Here is a 16,056-nt window from a genome sequence, read left to right as displayed (position 1 = left end):
GAATTCTCACCTCGTGGGGCATCAATGATCATGAGGAAGGTGAGGGATCAGCCAGAACTACACGGCAGGACCTGGTCAATGACCTGAAGAGAGCTGGGACCACAGTCTCAAAGAAAACCATTAGTAACACACTACGCCGTCATGGATTAAAATCCTGCAGCGCACACAAGGTCCCCTGCTCAAGCAGGCGCATGTCCAGGCCCGTCTGAAGTTTGCCAATGAACCATCTGGATGAACGAGGAGGAATGGGAGAAGGTCATGTGGTCTGATGATTCAAAAATAGAGCTTTTTGGTCTAAACTCCACTCGCCGTGTTTGGAGGAAGAAGAAGGATGAGTACAACCCCAAGAACACCATCCAACCGTGAAGCATGGAGGTGGAAACATCATTCTTTGGGGATGCTTTTCTGCAAAGGGGACAGGACGACTGCACCGTATTGAGGGGAGGATGGATGGGGCCATGTATTGCGAGATCTTAGCCAACAACCTCCTTCCCTCAGTAAGAGCATTGATGATGGGTCGTGGCTGGGTCTTCCAGCATGACAACGACCCGAAACACACAGCCAGGCGACTAAGGAGTGGCTCCGTAGAAAAGTATCTCAAGGTCCTGGAGTGGCCTAGCCAGTCTCCAGACTGAACCCAATAGAAATCTTTGGAGGGAGCTGAAGTCCGTATTGCCCAGCGACAGCCCCGAAACCTGAAGGATCTGGAGAAGGTCTGTATGGAGGAGTGGGCCAAAATCCCTGCTGCAGTGTGTGCAAACCTGGTCAAGAACTACAGGAAACGTATGATCTCTGTAATTGCAAACAAAGGATTCAGTACCAAATATTAAGTTCTGCTTTTCTGATGTATCAAATACTTATGTCTTGCAATAAAATGCTAATATTACTTAAAAATCATACAATGTGATTTTCTGGATTATGGATGGGAGAAGTGTTGGGTTGTATGAATACAGCTGTACAGAACCTTTGGGAAGAATTAAACTTGGTTAAAGTTTCTCTAGTGTCCGTGAGTTATTTACTCTGAAAAATAAGAACCACTATGTTCTGGCCTTTCTAGGGAGTTTTTCCTAGCCACCGTGCTTCTACAACTGCATTGCTTGCTGTTTGGGGTTTTAGTCTGGGTTTCTGTACAGCACTTTGAGATATCAGCTGATGTAAGAAGGGCTTTATAAATACAACAACCCACAACACAACAAACCACAACAACACCTCACAACACAACACCTCACAACAACACACAACAACACACAACAACACACAACACAACACAACACAACACAACAAACCACAACACCTCACAACACACCACAAGCATGGACACACAGAGGGAGGCCAAACAATGATGGTCAAAGGAGAGCTCCAGAGATTCAATAGAAGATGTTCTAGGTGCCTGATAAACAACATTACATCTTTACTGAAACTGGTAACATAGCTGTGTGCTTTCACCCTGCTTATTTTGATTTAATTTTGTTGTACTTTTTACCCCTTTTTRTCCCCAATTTTGCGATTCCTAATTGGTAGTTACAGTCTTGTCCCATCGCTGCAACTCCCGTGCGAACTCAGGAGAGGCGAAGGTCAAGAGCCATGCGTCCTCCGAAACACGTCCCCACCAAGCCACACTGCTTCTTGACACACTGCTCACTTAACCCAGAAGTCAGCCTCACCAATGTGTCGGAGGAAACACCGTACAACTGGCGACACGTGTCAGCGTGCACTGCGCCCGGCCACCACAAGGAGTTGCTAGAGCGCGATGAGACAAGGACATCCCAGCAGGCCAAACCCTCCCTAACCCGGACGACACTAGGCCAATTGTGCGCCGTCTCATGGGTCTCCCGGTCACGGCCGGCCAGCCTGGCATCGAACCCGGGCGATGCAGTGCCTTAGACCGCTGCACAACTTGGGAGGTCCCAGAAGTTAGCGTCTTAGACAATTAGTCATAAACTTTGTTGAGTACAGTGGCCTCAGGTGGTCATGTAGGAAATTACAATACTTGACTGTAGAAACAAGCCCTACTTTTGACCTGTCACTGTCTGAGGAGATATCAGAGGGGCTGGGTTGAAATGGGCAGCATCAGACATATACATGACTGCAATGTGATTGAATAGGATGCAATGGGAGGGGAGGATCAGAGTGACATTAGGGGTTGGTGAAATGGGGATGGTTGAAAGTGGAGACCTACCTCTGGCTCATGCCAACAGGTCAGTGAGAGGGAAATGAAAGGTAAACATTAGATGAGGTGAGACGCATCACAGATGAGTTAAGGACAAACTAAATGACAATGTCTCAGTGTGTGTTACAAAACATCTACAGACACTGGGAAGCAAAACAAACACACAAGAATCAAACAATTGAAAGTGTATTCCGACGGTCAGTCATGAGGACTAAGGAGCAAGCTTCCAATGCAGAACATGTTATGTCCAAAACATCACAAACCATGAGCATACTATAAATGCAATGAAACAATGCAGTGGCATTGGCCAGGGTGAGATGGGGTCACAAGGATAGTGTAACAGGAATGACAGAGAGACATACCACACTTGTCCTCGTCCGAGTTGTCCCCACAGTCGTTGTCATAGTCACACTGCCAGCGACCCGGGACACAGCGGTTGTTCTTACACCTGAACTGGTATGGCTCACATGTCCTCTCATCTACACAGAGACACAGCAAGGGTCAGACCCTCAGCTCCATAACACCACACTACAGTACTTACACACCGTACAGGAGGTTAACACCACAGCATGAACCTTCATAGAGGAGATAAATACCCCTCTACAATACACCTATGATCTTGTTGGCAATCTCAAGGGTTGTTATAGGGAATTCAGAGAGGGAGAGAGTGAATTTTGTATTAAAGTGTAATGGATGCTGTACCGGTCCTCCAGATTCTACGGTAAGGATCCAGAGAAATGCTTTGTAGCCCTTGTTGGAGCTTTCCGTTTCCTGTGTGACAGACAGAACACTCACCACACTCTTCTTTGGGTTCGTCAGATGAGTCTCCACAGTCATCCTCCCCGTCACACTTCCACCGGGCCGGGATGCAGCGACCAGAGTCCTTACAGCGAAACTCATCCACGCCACACGTCATCTGGGCTGGAGGGGGGAGGAGAGTTAGGAGAGGAGGGGTGGGAGAGGGGAGGAGAGGGAGAGGAGGTGGGATGGAGGGTTAGGAGAGGGGACTGACTGAGGCTTGTCACCGGCCAGATGACAGACTGAGTTTAAGGTGGAGGGAGGATGTGATGAGGTCTGAAAGATCTAGTGCATCTGAAATGCATTAGTTTGGTTTGTTAGCAGAAACATGTATTCTACTGCAACATGGATATTGAACTTGATTTGCGTGTCTGTCATTATTCTAGAATAGTCCTCTGAAACAAAGGAGCGGTGTCTTACTGCAGTTGGCTGGTTCGTCCGATCCGTCCACACAGTCATTGTCACGGTCACACACCCAGACACGAGGGACACAGCGCTTGGTGATGGCACACTGGAACTGGGTGGATGCACAGGTGACCTCGGCTAGAGGGAGCGAGAACAGACGACTGTTACTGACTGGAGAGAACAACCCATAACAACAGTATATTTCTTATTTAACATTCATCTATCCAGGTTAGTCTCACTGAAATACAATCTATTTTACATAGAGACCACGTGCAACACAGCAGTATTACCATACTAAATGTATAACATGCAATAAAGCATGCAGACGAGGAGATAGGAAGGAAAAAGAGGAGGTGTTGACTCACGGCAGTCCGTCTCGTCCTCGCCTTCTCCACAGTTGTCCTGTCCATTACAGCGGAAGATTCCCGGGATACAGCGGCTGGGGTGGGAGCACTTGAACTGACTGGGCAGACACACGTGGATGTCTGTAGAACAATCACACATAGACAGACACAAGACGTGTCAGAAAGACGACAGAGGATGACAGACAAGACGTGTCAGAGAGACGACAGAGGATGACAGACACAATGACGTGCAGATAGACGTCAGAGTGTGACAGACAGACAAGAGGTGTCAGAAAGATGAACCAGAGTGTGACAGACAGACAAGAGGTGTCAGAGAGACGACAGCAGGATGACAGACAAGACGTGTCAGAGAGATGACAGAAAGATGACAGATAGGCGTGTCAGAATGACGACGACACAAGACGTGTCAGAGAGATGACAGAGGATGACAGACACAAGACGTGTCAAAGAAAGACGACAGAGGATGACAGACACAAGACGTGTCAAGAAAGACAGACAGAGATGACAGACACAAGACGTTCAGAGAGACGACAGAGGGATGACAGACCCAAGACGTGTCAGAGAGACCGACAGAGGACATGAAGACAAGACGTGTCGAGAGAGAATGACAGACGTTGACAGAACACAGACGTGTCAGAGAGATGACAGAGGATGACGCGACACAAGACAATGTCAGAGAGACCGACAGAGGATGACAGACACAAGACGTGTCAGAGAGACGACAGAGGATGACAGACACAAGACGTGTCAGAGAGACGACAGAGGATGACATACACAAGAGGTGTCAGAGAGACAACAGAGGATGACAGACACAAGACTTGTCAGAGAGACGACAGAGGACTGGTAAGAATAGATGTTAGGGGGTGAAGATATGAAGGACAAAGAACGAGGCAGAGAGAGAATGAGGCAGAGAGAGAACGAGGCAGAGAGAGAACGAGGCAGATACAGAAGGGGGAGGAGAGAGAAGTGGGAGGAGAGAGGGAAAGAGAGAGAGTGTGTGAGTGAGAAAGAAAGATATACAGAGAGAGAAAGAGAGACAGACAGAGAGAGACAGACAGACAGACAGCATAAAAGAGTATGTACCGCAGTTTGCCTCGTCCGAATGATCCTGGCAGTCATTGTCCCCATCACAGATGTAAGCTGGGTTGGTACAGATGCCTGTCCCACACTGGAACTGGCCTGGCCGGCATTTGAACTTAGCTACAGGAAACAACGGATGTCACAGGCAGAGAGACAGTCAGAGGTTATTTCAAAGTCTGAAACAGGCCCATAGCAGTTTCACCAACCATCTTCCTATTCTACCCCGTCGTCACCTCAGATCCCCGTAGAAACATCCATGACACTTTGCATCCACATACTCCTCATTCACTCATCATCATTTACGTAGCACTGGCTTTGCCAAGGTCGTGGGTTCAATTCCCACAGGGACCACATACACACACTAGAAATGTATGCAGTCACTGTACTATACTGTAAGTCGCTTTGGATGAAAAAGTGGCACACTCACGGCATTCTGCAGGCTCGTCCGAGCGATCCCCACAGTCGTCCTCCGTGTCACACTTCCACCAGAAGGGGATGCACTTGTCGTTCTTACACACAAACTAGACAAGGCGAGGAGAAGAGAGGAGAGAGGAGATGAGGACAACGTTCACAGTCGCTGCTGTTTTTGTCTGTTACTAAGGCTAGAACTGAGATTGGGAAACAATCTTTTTCACATAATATCCCTTTATACACATATGATCTTGATGAGAAGGGATGAGGAGAGAGGAGAGGGGAGGGAGGAGGAGGTGACGAGATGAGAAGGAGAGAGGAGGTGAGAGGAGAGGATGAGATGAGGAGAGGAGGAGGAGAGGAGGGAGGAGGAGATAGGAGCAAGGAGGGAGGAGGAGAGAGTAGGAGAGAGGAGAAATAGGAGGAGAGGAGAGGAGAGAGGAGAGTAGGAGAGGAGGAGAGAGGAGGGGGAGGAGAGAGAAGAGAGGAGGAGGAGAAGAGAGAGGAGAGAGAGTAGGCGAGAGGAGAGAGAGTAGGCGAGGAAGAGAGAGAAGAGTAGGCAAGGAGGAGAGTGGAGGAGAAATAGGCGAGGAGGAGAGAGGAGAGAAGGAGAAAGAGGGTAGGAAAGAGGAGGAGAGGGTAGAGGTAGAAAGGAGGAGAAAGGAGGGAGGAGAGAGTGGAGGAGAGAGGAGAGAGAGGAGGAGAAAGTGGGAGGAGGAGAGGAGGAGAAAGGAGGAGAGAGAAGAGGAAGAGGAGAGAGTATTAGAGAGGAGGAGAGAGGAGGAAAGAGGAGAGAGGAGAGGAAAGAGGAGAGAGGGGAGAGAGGAGGGGAGAGGAGAGGAGATGAGGACAACGTTCACAGTCACTGCTGTTTTTGTTTGTTCCTAAGGCTAGAACTGAGATTGGGAAACAATCTTTTTCCACATAATATCCCTTTATACACGTATGATCTTGATGGAAAGGGAGGAGGAGAGAGAATGAGAGAGGAGAGAGGAGGGAGGAGGAGAGGACGAGATGAGGAGAGAGAAGGAGAGAGGAGGAGAGAGTAGAGGACGAGATGAGAAGGGAGGAGGAGAGAGAAGGAGAAGAGATGAGGAGGAGAGGGAGAAGACGAGATGAGAAGGGAGGAGGAGAGAAGAGGGAGAAGGAAATGAGAGGAGAGGACGAAGAAGAGGAGAGAGAGAGGAAGAGGAGAGGAGGGAGAAAGGAGAGAGGGGGAGAGGAGGAGAGAGGAGCGAGAGGAGGCGAGAGGAGGAGAGAGGAGGAGAGGGACGGAGGAGAGAAGGGAGAGGAAAGGAGGGTATTAAGAGGGAGGCGAGAGGAGGAGAGGGGAGGGTGGAGGAGAGAGTAGAGAGGAGGAGAGAGTAGAGAGGAGGGAGGAGGAGAGAGAAGGAGAGGAAAGGAGAGGAGAAGGAGAGGAAAGGAGAGGAGAACATAGAAGAAGAGGAGAGAGGATGAGAGAAGGAGAGAGAAGGTGAGAGGAGGAGAGAGGAGGAGAGAGGAGGAGAGAGAGAAAGAGAGTGAACTCAAGCTGATGACACACTGTACAGTAAGTACTGTGGAGATAATTATGCTTAATTAACCAATCACAAAGCAGCCCCCATTCCACAGGCTCCACAGGCTCTCTCCAACAGGCTCTGCTGCCCCCTAGCTGTCTGGCCCCCCAATGGCCATATCATTACACAGTCCCTCACCTGGCTGGCAGTGCAGTTGGACATGCAGGTGTGTCCATCATTGGCCAGGTAGAAGTTGGTGGGACAGGCACACTTGTAGCCCCCTCCAGGGCTCAGCAGACACAGGTTACTACAGCCACCGTTGTCTGTCTGGCACGGGTGGTTGAACACTGGAACCACAGCAGGCAGACTGTTTCAACTGGAACAACCACGTTGGGTGTGTGTATATGTGTGTATGTGTGTGTGTGTGTGTATGTGTGTTGTACATGCGTATCTCTTACCCTCAGGCTGGCGGTAAGGGTGGTAGATGTGGATGTCCATGGGCCGGTGGAGGGTAGTGATCAGGGTGGTCTTGTTGATACCCAGGGTCTTGTGACACCTGTTGATGGACTTGGTCTCCCAGTCGGTCCAGTAGATGTACTCCTCAAACAGAGTCATGGCGAAGATGTGGGGGACGTCCTGGGTAAGCACTGTGGACACAAACACACAGCCATACAGTAGTGAGGCAATTAGTATCACATTACACTGGGTTTTACCTGGCCACCACGTGACTTGACCAGGAAAACCTGGGTCCAAGACTTTTTCCTAGTCAGGTCATAACTCTGGGGGCCATAATTACATCACAATGTTGTCAGTCAAATCACCCATGGACACACAATGCCCAACGACCAACACAAGGAAAATGGATATGGAGCATTAGCCATTCATGACAGCATGACAGTACCTCACAACTTTATCTCTGGGTTATGTAGCATCATTTGCGTATCGTGCTGGCGTTATGGTAGCACCACTACTTTATATCTGGGTTATGTAGCATCATTGCTGTCTCTGGGTTATGTAGCATCCCTACTGTATCTATGGGTATTGTAGCATCATTACCTTATCTCTGGGTTATGTAGCATCACTCTATCTCTAGGTTATGTAGCATCCTACCTTATCTCTGGGTTATGTAGCATCATTACTATCTCTGGGTTATGTAGCACCACTACTTATATCTGGGTTATGTAGCATCATTGCTATCTCTGGGTTATGTAGCATCCCTACTGTATCTATGGGTATTGTAGCATCATTACCTTATCTCTGGGTTATGTAGCATCACTACTATCTCTAGGTTATGTGGCACCATTACTATCTCTGGGTTATGTAGCATCATTACTATCTCTGGGTTATGTAGTATCATTACTATCTCTGGGTTATGTAGCATCATTACTATCACTGGGTGAATGTGGCATCATTACTATCTCTGGGTTATATAGCATCACCACTATCTCTGGGTTATGTAGCACCATTACTATCTCTGGGTTATGTAGCATCACTACTATATCTGGGTTATATAGCATCATTACCTTATCTCTGGGTTATGTAGCATCACTTACTATCTCTGCGGTTATGTAGCATCATTACTATCTCTGGGTTATATAGCATCATTACTATCTCTGGGTGATGTATTATCATTACTATCTCTGGGTGATGTAGCATCATTACTATCTCTGGGTGATGTAGCATCATTACTATCTCTGGGTKATGTAGCATTACTACTATCTTTGGGTTATGTAGCATCATTACTATCTCTGGGTTATGTAGCATAGTCTTAAACAAATCCACTTTGAAACAAAAGTATACACCTCACACACATGGTTATGGGTTTAAAGAAAGAAGACACCTGTACCATGTCAGATATAGAGTTGAAATGTATGACATTTAGAGTTTGCATTCCAATATTACACTTTATATACATCACAGAAGACTGAAATATAACAAAACTGTTCGGCATAGTAACGGCAGATTGTTTTGTGTGTTTTTTAAAATAATGTTGAAAAATATGAATAACATTCCCTCCATCAGGCCACTAGAGGGCGATTTGGTCATCTGACTGCAGGAACGGTGTCCACCTACAGAACCAAAATATTTCTTTGCTTCAGGCAATGGGAACCATGGTCAGCCAGGTCAGGACAAGGCCCACAGAACGCTGGATCCCAACTCTACTATGAAACCTCCATGAAAACAAAGACATGGGCGAGGAGATAAATAATCTGAAAGCGTGCTTTGTGTGCAACATGCTCTAGTGTCAAACGGAGGTTTGTGAATGTGAGGAATTCAAATCAGGAACTTCCTCTGTATCCCTGCATTCTTCTGCATGGCTGATTGGCTGACAATAATTATGTATTGTTCTAAGTTTGGTAACAAGGTTGGGAATATTCAGAGTCATCCATGTGAGATCCTCATCAGTAGTCTGACAGGAACAACAGTCTTCTCTCTCTGTCCATTGGGCCTGTGTACTGTGGCAGGGCTATCCCCAGCACCACTGTGACCTGGTCTATGCCATCATGTCATGTGTGTGTGTTTTACATAATTACATAACCTATTATGCGACAGCGGTTTGATGTTCCATGATGGCAAATGTAATATAGTAATCTCTCCTATTACATGACTGTGTGTGTCTATGACAATATACATTACCCGTGTGTCTGTTACTCCCGTCCAGGCTGGCAAACTCGATGTAGTCCTCTCTGGCGTCGGCCCAGTAGATGCGGTCATTGATTAAGTCCAGCGTGAGGCCGTTGGGCCAGGTGATCTTATCCTCTACGATCACACTTCTGTTGGAGCCGTCCATCCCGATCCGCCCTATATGCGGGTTGTCCCCCCAGTCTGACCAATACAGGTACCTGATGAACAGGACAGGGGACAGCATCACATTATTACACCATTACATCAGCATCCCATTATTACACCATTACATCAGCATCCCATTATTACACCATTACATCAGCATCCCATTATTACACCTATTACATCAGGCATCCCATGTATTAACTAACTCAGTACTCAGCATCCCATTATTACACCATTACATCAGCATCCCATTATTACACCATTACATCAGCATCCCATTATTACATCATTACATCAGCATCCCATTATTACACCATGGCCAGCGAAGATCCCGGATCTCAATCCCATTGAGCACATCTGATACCTGTTGGATCGGAGGGTGAGGCCTAGGGCCATTCCTCCCAGAAATGTCTGGGAACTTGCAGGTGCCTTTGTGGAAGAGTGGGGTAACATCTCACAGCAAGAACTTGCAAATCTGGTGCAGTCCATGAGGAGGAGATGCACTGCAGTACTTAATGCAGCTGGTGGCCACACCAGATACTGACTGTTACTTTTGATTTTGACCCCCACTTTGTTCAGGGACACATTATTCAATTTCTGTTAGTCACATGTCTGTGGAACTTGTTCAGTTTATGTCTCAGTTGTTGAATCTTGTTGTGTTAATACCAATATTTACACATGTTAAGTTTGCTGAAAATAAACACAGTTGACAGTGAGAGGACGTTTCTTTTGTCGCTGAGTTTAGTTGTAGCCTAAATCTGGACATGTTGTCAGGAATAATATCTGTCCTTAATATACCATTATATTTCATTATCATGTGACAAAGCTCCAGTCTCAGACCATGCAGGAGTTTCTAGTGCAGGCTCCTGTACAGTATTATATTCTGGGCTGTGCCTCTTACCCGTTGCGTACGTCCAAAGCCACAGCGCGTGGTTCCCTCAGGCCGGCGTTCACCAAGACCGACCGGAAGGTTCCGTTGAGCTTGGACACCTCGATGGTGTCCCGCCCCTTATCACACCAGTAAAGGTTCCCTCCCACCCAGTCCACAGCCAATCCATCTGGGTTACTGAGGGAGGTCCGGTGCAGCACCTGGACAAGAGCCAATCAGAGAGTCAGATACTGGCTAACTGACCAACCAGAGAGTCATAGACTGGCCAACTGTCCAATCACAGCCACAGAAAGGCCAACTGTCCAATAAGAGAGAAATAAACTAGCCTACTGTCTAAAGAGAATCACACACTGGGGAAATGTCCAATCCGAAAGTTACTAACAGGTCAGTTGCCCAAACAGAGAGTCACAAACAGGCCAACTGACCAATCAGAGTCACTAACAGATCAATGGTACAATCAGAGTCAAGGACTAGCCAGCTGTCCAGCTGTCCTTAGACTCAATGAGAGAGTCACAGACCGGACAACCGCCCTACTGACCTCTATGTTACTGCCGTTGATGTTCATGCGTCGTATCATGGAGCCCTGAGTGGTCACGTCTGTCCAGTAGAGCATCTGTTCTGCATAGTGGAAGTCCAGCGCCACCGCATTGTTCAGGCCCTGGTATCCAGACACATACAGTTGAATTCTGAAGTTTACATACACATTTCAAAACATTTCAACTCAGTTTCACAATTCCTGACATTTAATCCTAGTAAAAATTCCCTGTTTTAGGTCAGTTAGGATTACCACTTTATTTTAAGAATGTGAAATGTCAGAATAATAGTAGAGATAATGATTTATTTCAGCTTTTATTTCTTTCATCACATTCACAGTGGGTCAGAAGTTTACATACACTCAATTAGTATTTGGTAGCATTGCCTTTAAATTGTTTAACTTGAGTCAAACGTTTCGGGTAGCCTTCCACAAGCTTCCCACAATAARTTGGGTGAATTTTGGTCCATTCCTCCTGACAAAGCTGGTGTAACTGAGTCAGGTTTGTAGGCCTCTGTCACGCCCTGACCATAGAGAGCTGTTTATTCTCTATGTTGGTTAGGGCGTGACAGTGACTAGGGTGGGTTATCTAGGTGATTTATATTTCTATGTTGGCCTGAGCTTCCGGCGACAGTTCCCAGTCCAGAGCTTCCGGCAACAGTTCCCAGTCCAGCGCTTCCGGCGACGTTTCCCAGTCCGGAACCTCCGGCGACGTTTCACGGTCTGGAACCTCCAACGACGGTCCACGGTCCGGAACCTCCTGAGACGGTCCACGGTCCGGAACCTCCTGAGGCGGTCAACAGTCCGGAACCACCAGCAACGGTCTGCGGTCCAGAGCCTCCAGCGGGGGTTCCCAGTCCAGAGCCTCCGGCGACGATCTACGGTCCGGTTTCTCCGGCAACGACCTACGGTCCGGTTCCTCCGGCGACAACCCACGGTCCGGAGCCTCCGGCGACGATACACGGTCCGGTGCCTCCGGCGAGGATCYACGGTCCGGTGCCTCCGGCGAGGATCCATGGTCCGGGGCTTCCGGCGACGATCCCCGCACCAGAGCCGCCATGGAAGATGACGTAACTGCAAGCGGAGCGGGTACTTCGCCCCACACCGGAGCCGCCCCAGACGGTAGATGCCCACCCGTACCCTCCCCTATTGAGTCAGGTTTTGCGGTCGGAGTCCGCACCTTTGGGGGGGGTACTGTCACGCCCTGACCATAGAGAGCTGTTTATGTTAGTCCTGTGTTAGTTAGGGCGTGGCAGTGACTAGGGTGGGTTATCTAGGTGATTAATTATCTATGTTGGCCTGGTATGGTTCCCAATCAGAGGCAGCTGTTTATCGTTGTCTCTGATTTGGGATCATATTTAGACAGCCATTTCCCCATTGTGCTTTGTGGGATCTTGTCTAGGTATAGTTGCATTGAGCTTCACGTTTAGTTTTACGGTTTATTGTTTTTTCTTTGAGTTTCCCTTCCAAATAAAGAGGATGGAAACATACCACGCTGCATCTTGTTCCACTCCTTATCACGATCGTGACAGCCTCCTTGCTCGCACACACTTTTTCAGTTCTGCCCACAAATTGTCTATAGGATTGAGGTCAGGGCTTTGTGATGGCCACTCCAATACCTTGACTTTGTTGTCATTAAGCCATTTTGCCACAACTTTGGAAGTATTCTTGGGGTCATTGTCCATTTGAAAGACCCATTTGCGACCAAGCTTGCCTATTTTGGGAAGTGCACCAGTCCCTCCTGCAGCAAAGCACCCCCACAACATGATGCTGCCACCCCCATGCTTCACGGTTGGGATGGTGTTCTTCGGCTTGCAAGCCTCCCCCTTTTTCCTCCAAACATAACAATGGTCATTATGGTCAAACAGTTCTATTTTTGTTTCATCAGACCAGAGGACATTTCTCCAAAAAGTACGATCTTTGTCCCCATGTGCAGTTGCAAACNTGTCCCCATGTGCAGTTGCAAACCGTAGTCTGGCTTTTTATGGCGGTTTTGGAGCAGTGGCTTCTTCCTTGCTTCCTTGGTCTTTCAGGTTATGTCGATATAGGACTCGTTTTACTGTGGATATAGATAATTTTGTACCCGTTTCCTCCAGCATCTTCACAAGGTCCTTTGCTGTTGTTCTGGGATTGATTTGCACTTTTCGCAAAGTACGTTCATCTCTAGGAGACAGAACGCGTCTCCTTCCTGTGCGGTATGATGGTTGAGTGATCTCGTGGTGTTTATACTTGCGTACTATTGTTTGTACAGATGAACGTGGTACCTTCAGGCGTTTGGAAATGGCTCCCAAGGAAGAACCCGACTTGTGGAGGTCTACAATTTGTTTTCTGAGGTCTTGGCTGATTTCTTTACATTTTCCCATGATGTCAAGCAAAGAGGCACTGAGTTTGAAGGTAGGCCTTGAAATACATCCATAGGTACACCTCCAACTGACTCAAATTATGTCAATTAGCCTATCAGAAACTTCTAAAGCCATGACATCATTTTCTGGAATTTTCCAAGCTGTTTAAAGGCACAGTCAACTTAGTGTATGTAAACTTCTGACCCACTGGAATTGTGATACAATGAATTATAAGTGAAAAAATCTGTCTGTAAACAATTGTTGGAAAAATTACTTGTGTCATGCACAAAGTAGATGTCCTAACCGACTTGCCAAAACTATAGTTTGTTCACAAGAAATTTGTGGAGTGGTTGAAATACGAGTTTTAATGACTCCAACCTAAGTGTATGTAAACTTCTGACTTCAACTATACATTTTAAATTGGTTATTTGGATCCACAAATTACATTACACACACGCATTCATTTTGAACTCAAATAATTTTTCATTTGCAAAGGATCCAAGCATTCCAAAGATCATGCTTTGGATGTATATAATGTCTGGGCACCTAGTCATGGTAACAACAATCATAGTCCCTTTCAGTTCACCAAGCATACACACTGGAATACACATACATGCACGCAAACGCAAGACATACACATTCACACGCCATGATACAGGATACATGATACATGATACAGGATACATGATACAGGATACAGGATACAGGATACAGGATACAGGATACAGGATACAGGATACAGGATACAGGATAGATGATACATGATACAGGATTCAGAATACATGATACAGGATACAGGATACATCCGGTATCACTATCACCGATTATGAATAATCATAAAAACTGACACATGGTTAACATTTAGCTCATTGTTCCCACACAGTGCTTGTTGTCCCACCTGTTTTATCAGGGTGTAGTTGGAACCATCCAGGCCCAGCTTCCTCAGGTAGTACCGATTAGCAAAGATCAGGAACGGCTCCTCATCTGTAGAGAGACAAACAGATTGGGGAAAGGGGCTCTGTTCATGGTTGAACTTGTCACAAAGAAAGACATATTTTTACCAGCTAAGTTGACTGAGAACACATACTCATTTACAGCAACGACCTGGGGAATAGTTACAAGGGAGAGGAGTGGGGATGAATGAGSCAATTGGAAGCTGGGGATGAATAGGTGGCCATAATGGTAGGAGGGTCAGGTTTGAAATTGAACCACTTACAGCTGGGCCATGTTCCTTGAGGCACGCAATGGAAGATGTTTGAAAACATTTCGCAATGGAAAACAAAAATGTGACTTTGTTACTGGACCTTAAGTCCAAGAAGTCCCCGCTGTTGGTCTTACCAGAGGTGGACTTGCAGATAGTAGGATTGTCAGGCCGTAGCTGGAAGCCCTCCACACAGAGACAGTGGAAGGATCCGTGTGTATTGATACAGCGCTGGGTACAGGGGTAGGACGTGGTACACTCATCTATATCCACACATGTCTTCCCATCCCGCTTCAGCTGGAAACCAGGAAGACACCTGCACTGTAGGGACCCAGGGGACAAGCAGACAACATGTCAATACAGTAGAACACTGTAGAGACCCAGGGGACACACAGACAACATGTCAATACAGTAAAACACTGTAGAGACCCCGGGGACACACAGAAACATGTCAATACAGTAAAACACATGGTAGAGACGCAGGGGACACACAGACAACATGTCAATACAGTAGAAACACTGTAGAGACCCAGGGGACACACAGACAACATGTCAATACAGGTAGAAAACACTGTAGAGACCCAGGGGACACACAGACAACATGTCAATACAGTAAAAACACTGTAGAGATCCAGGGGACACACGACAACATGGTCATACAGTAGAACACTGTAGAGACCCAGGGGACACCCAGACAACATGTCAATCAGTAGAACACTGTAGAGACCCAGGGGACACACAGACAACGTGTCAATACAGTAGAACACTGTAGAGACCAGGGGACACACAGACAACGTGTCAATACAGTAATAACACTGTAGAGAGCCCCGGGAACACAACTGTCACAGAACACGTAGAGACCCGGGACACACGACAACTGTAATACAGTAAAACACTGTAGAGACCCAGGGGACACACAGACAACATGTCAATCCAGTAGAAACACTGTAGGACCAGGGACACACAGAACACATGTCAATACAGTAAAACACTGTAGAGACCCAGGGGACACACAGACAACATGTCAATAACAGTGAAACACTGTAGAGACCCAGGGGACACACAGACAACATGTCAATCCAGTAGAACACTGTAGAGACCAGGGGACACACAGACAACATGTCAATACAGTAGAAACACTGTAGAGACCAGGGCAACAAGACACATCTGCAATTTCATAGAAAACTTGGTAGGACCCAGGGGACACACAGCACACCAGTCAATCCAGTAGAACACTGTAGAGACCCAGGGGACACACAGAAACATGTCATACAGTAGAACACTGTAGAGACCAGGGGACACACAGACAACATGTCAATACCAGTAGAACACTGTAGAGACCCAGGGGACACACAGACAACATGTCAATACAGTAGAACACTGTAGAGACCCAGGGGACACACAGACAACATGTCATCAGTAGAACACGTAGAGACCCAGGGGACACACAGACACATGTCAATACAGTAGAAAACTGTAGAGACCCAGGGGACACACAGACAACATGTTCAATACAGTAGGTCAGTGCTGTAACCAGCAGATTCACACTGTTCACAGTTCAACAGGTTCATGTAGAG

The 16,056-nt window shown here is 47.1% G+C and overlaps 1 protein-coding gene across 1 annotated transcript in view; it reads right to left on the bottom strand.

Moving 5' to 3' along the window:
* Window positions 1-16,056, bottom strand: part of LOC111966124 (low-density lipoprotein receptor-related protein 1-like) — a 281,628-nt gene that overhangs the window by 41,257 nt on the left and 224,315 nt on the right. Inside the window, 13 exon segments of the mRNA XM_070444337.1 lie at window positions 2,533-2,649; window positions 2,966-3,091; window positions 3,389-3,511; window positions 3,739-3,858; window positions 4,822-4,938; window positions 5,246-5,339; window positions 6,924-7,072; window positions 7,184-7,372; window positions 9,363-9,568; window positions 10,417-10,604; window positions 10,943-11,062; window positions 14,177-14,262; window positions 14,617-14,800. Coding sequence (XP_070300438.1) covers window positions 2,533-2,649; window positions 2,966-3,091; window positions 3,389-3,511; window positions 3,739-3,858; window positions 4,822-4,938; window positions 5,246-5,339; window positions 6,924-7,072; window positions 7,184-7,372; window positions 9,363-9,568; window positions 10,417-10,604; window positions 10,943-11,062; window positions 14,177-14,262; window positions 14,617-14,800 — 1,819 coding nt within the window.

The sequence above is a fragment of the Salvelinus sp. IW2-2015 genome, linkage group LG7 (genome assembly GCF_002910315.2).
Source record: "Salvelinus sp. IW2-2015 linkage group LG7, ASM291031v2, whole genome shotgun sequence".
NCBI lineage: Eukaryota > Metazoa > Chordata > Actinopteri > Salmoniformes > Salmonidae > Salvelinus > Salvelinus sp. IW2-2015.
This window is presented reverse-complemented; position numbering and strand designations above follow the sequence as displayed.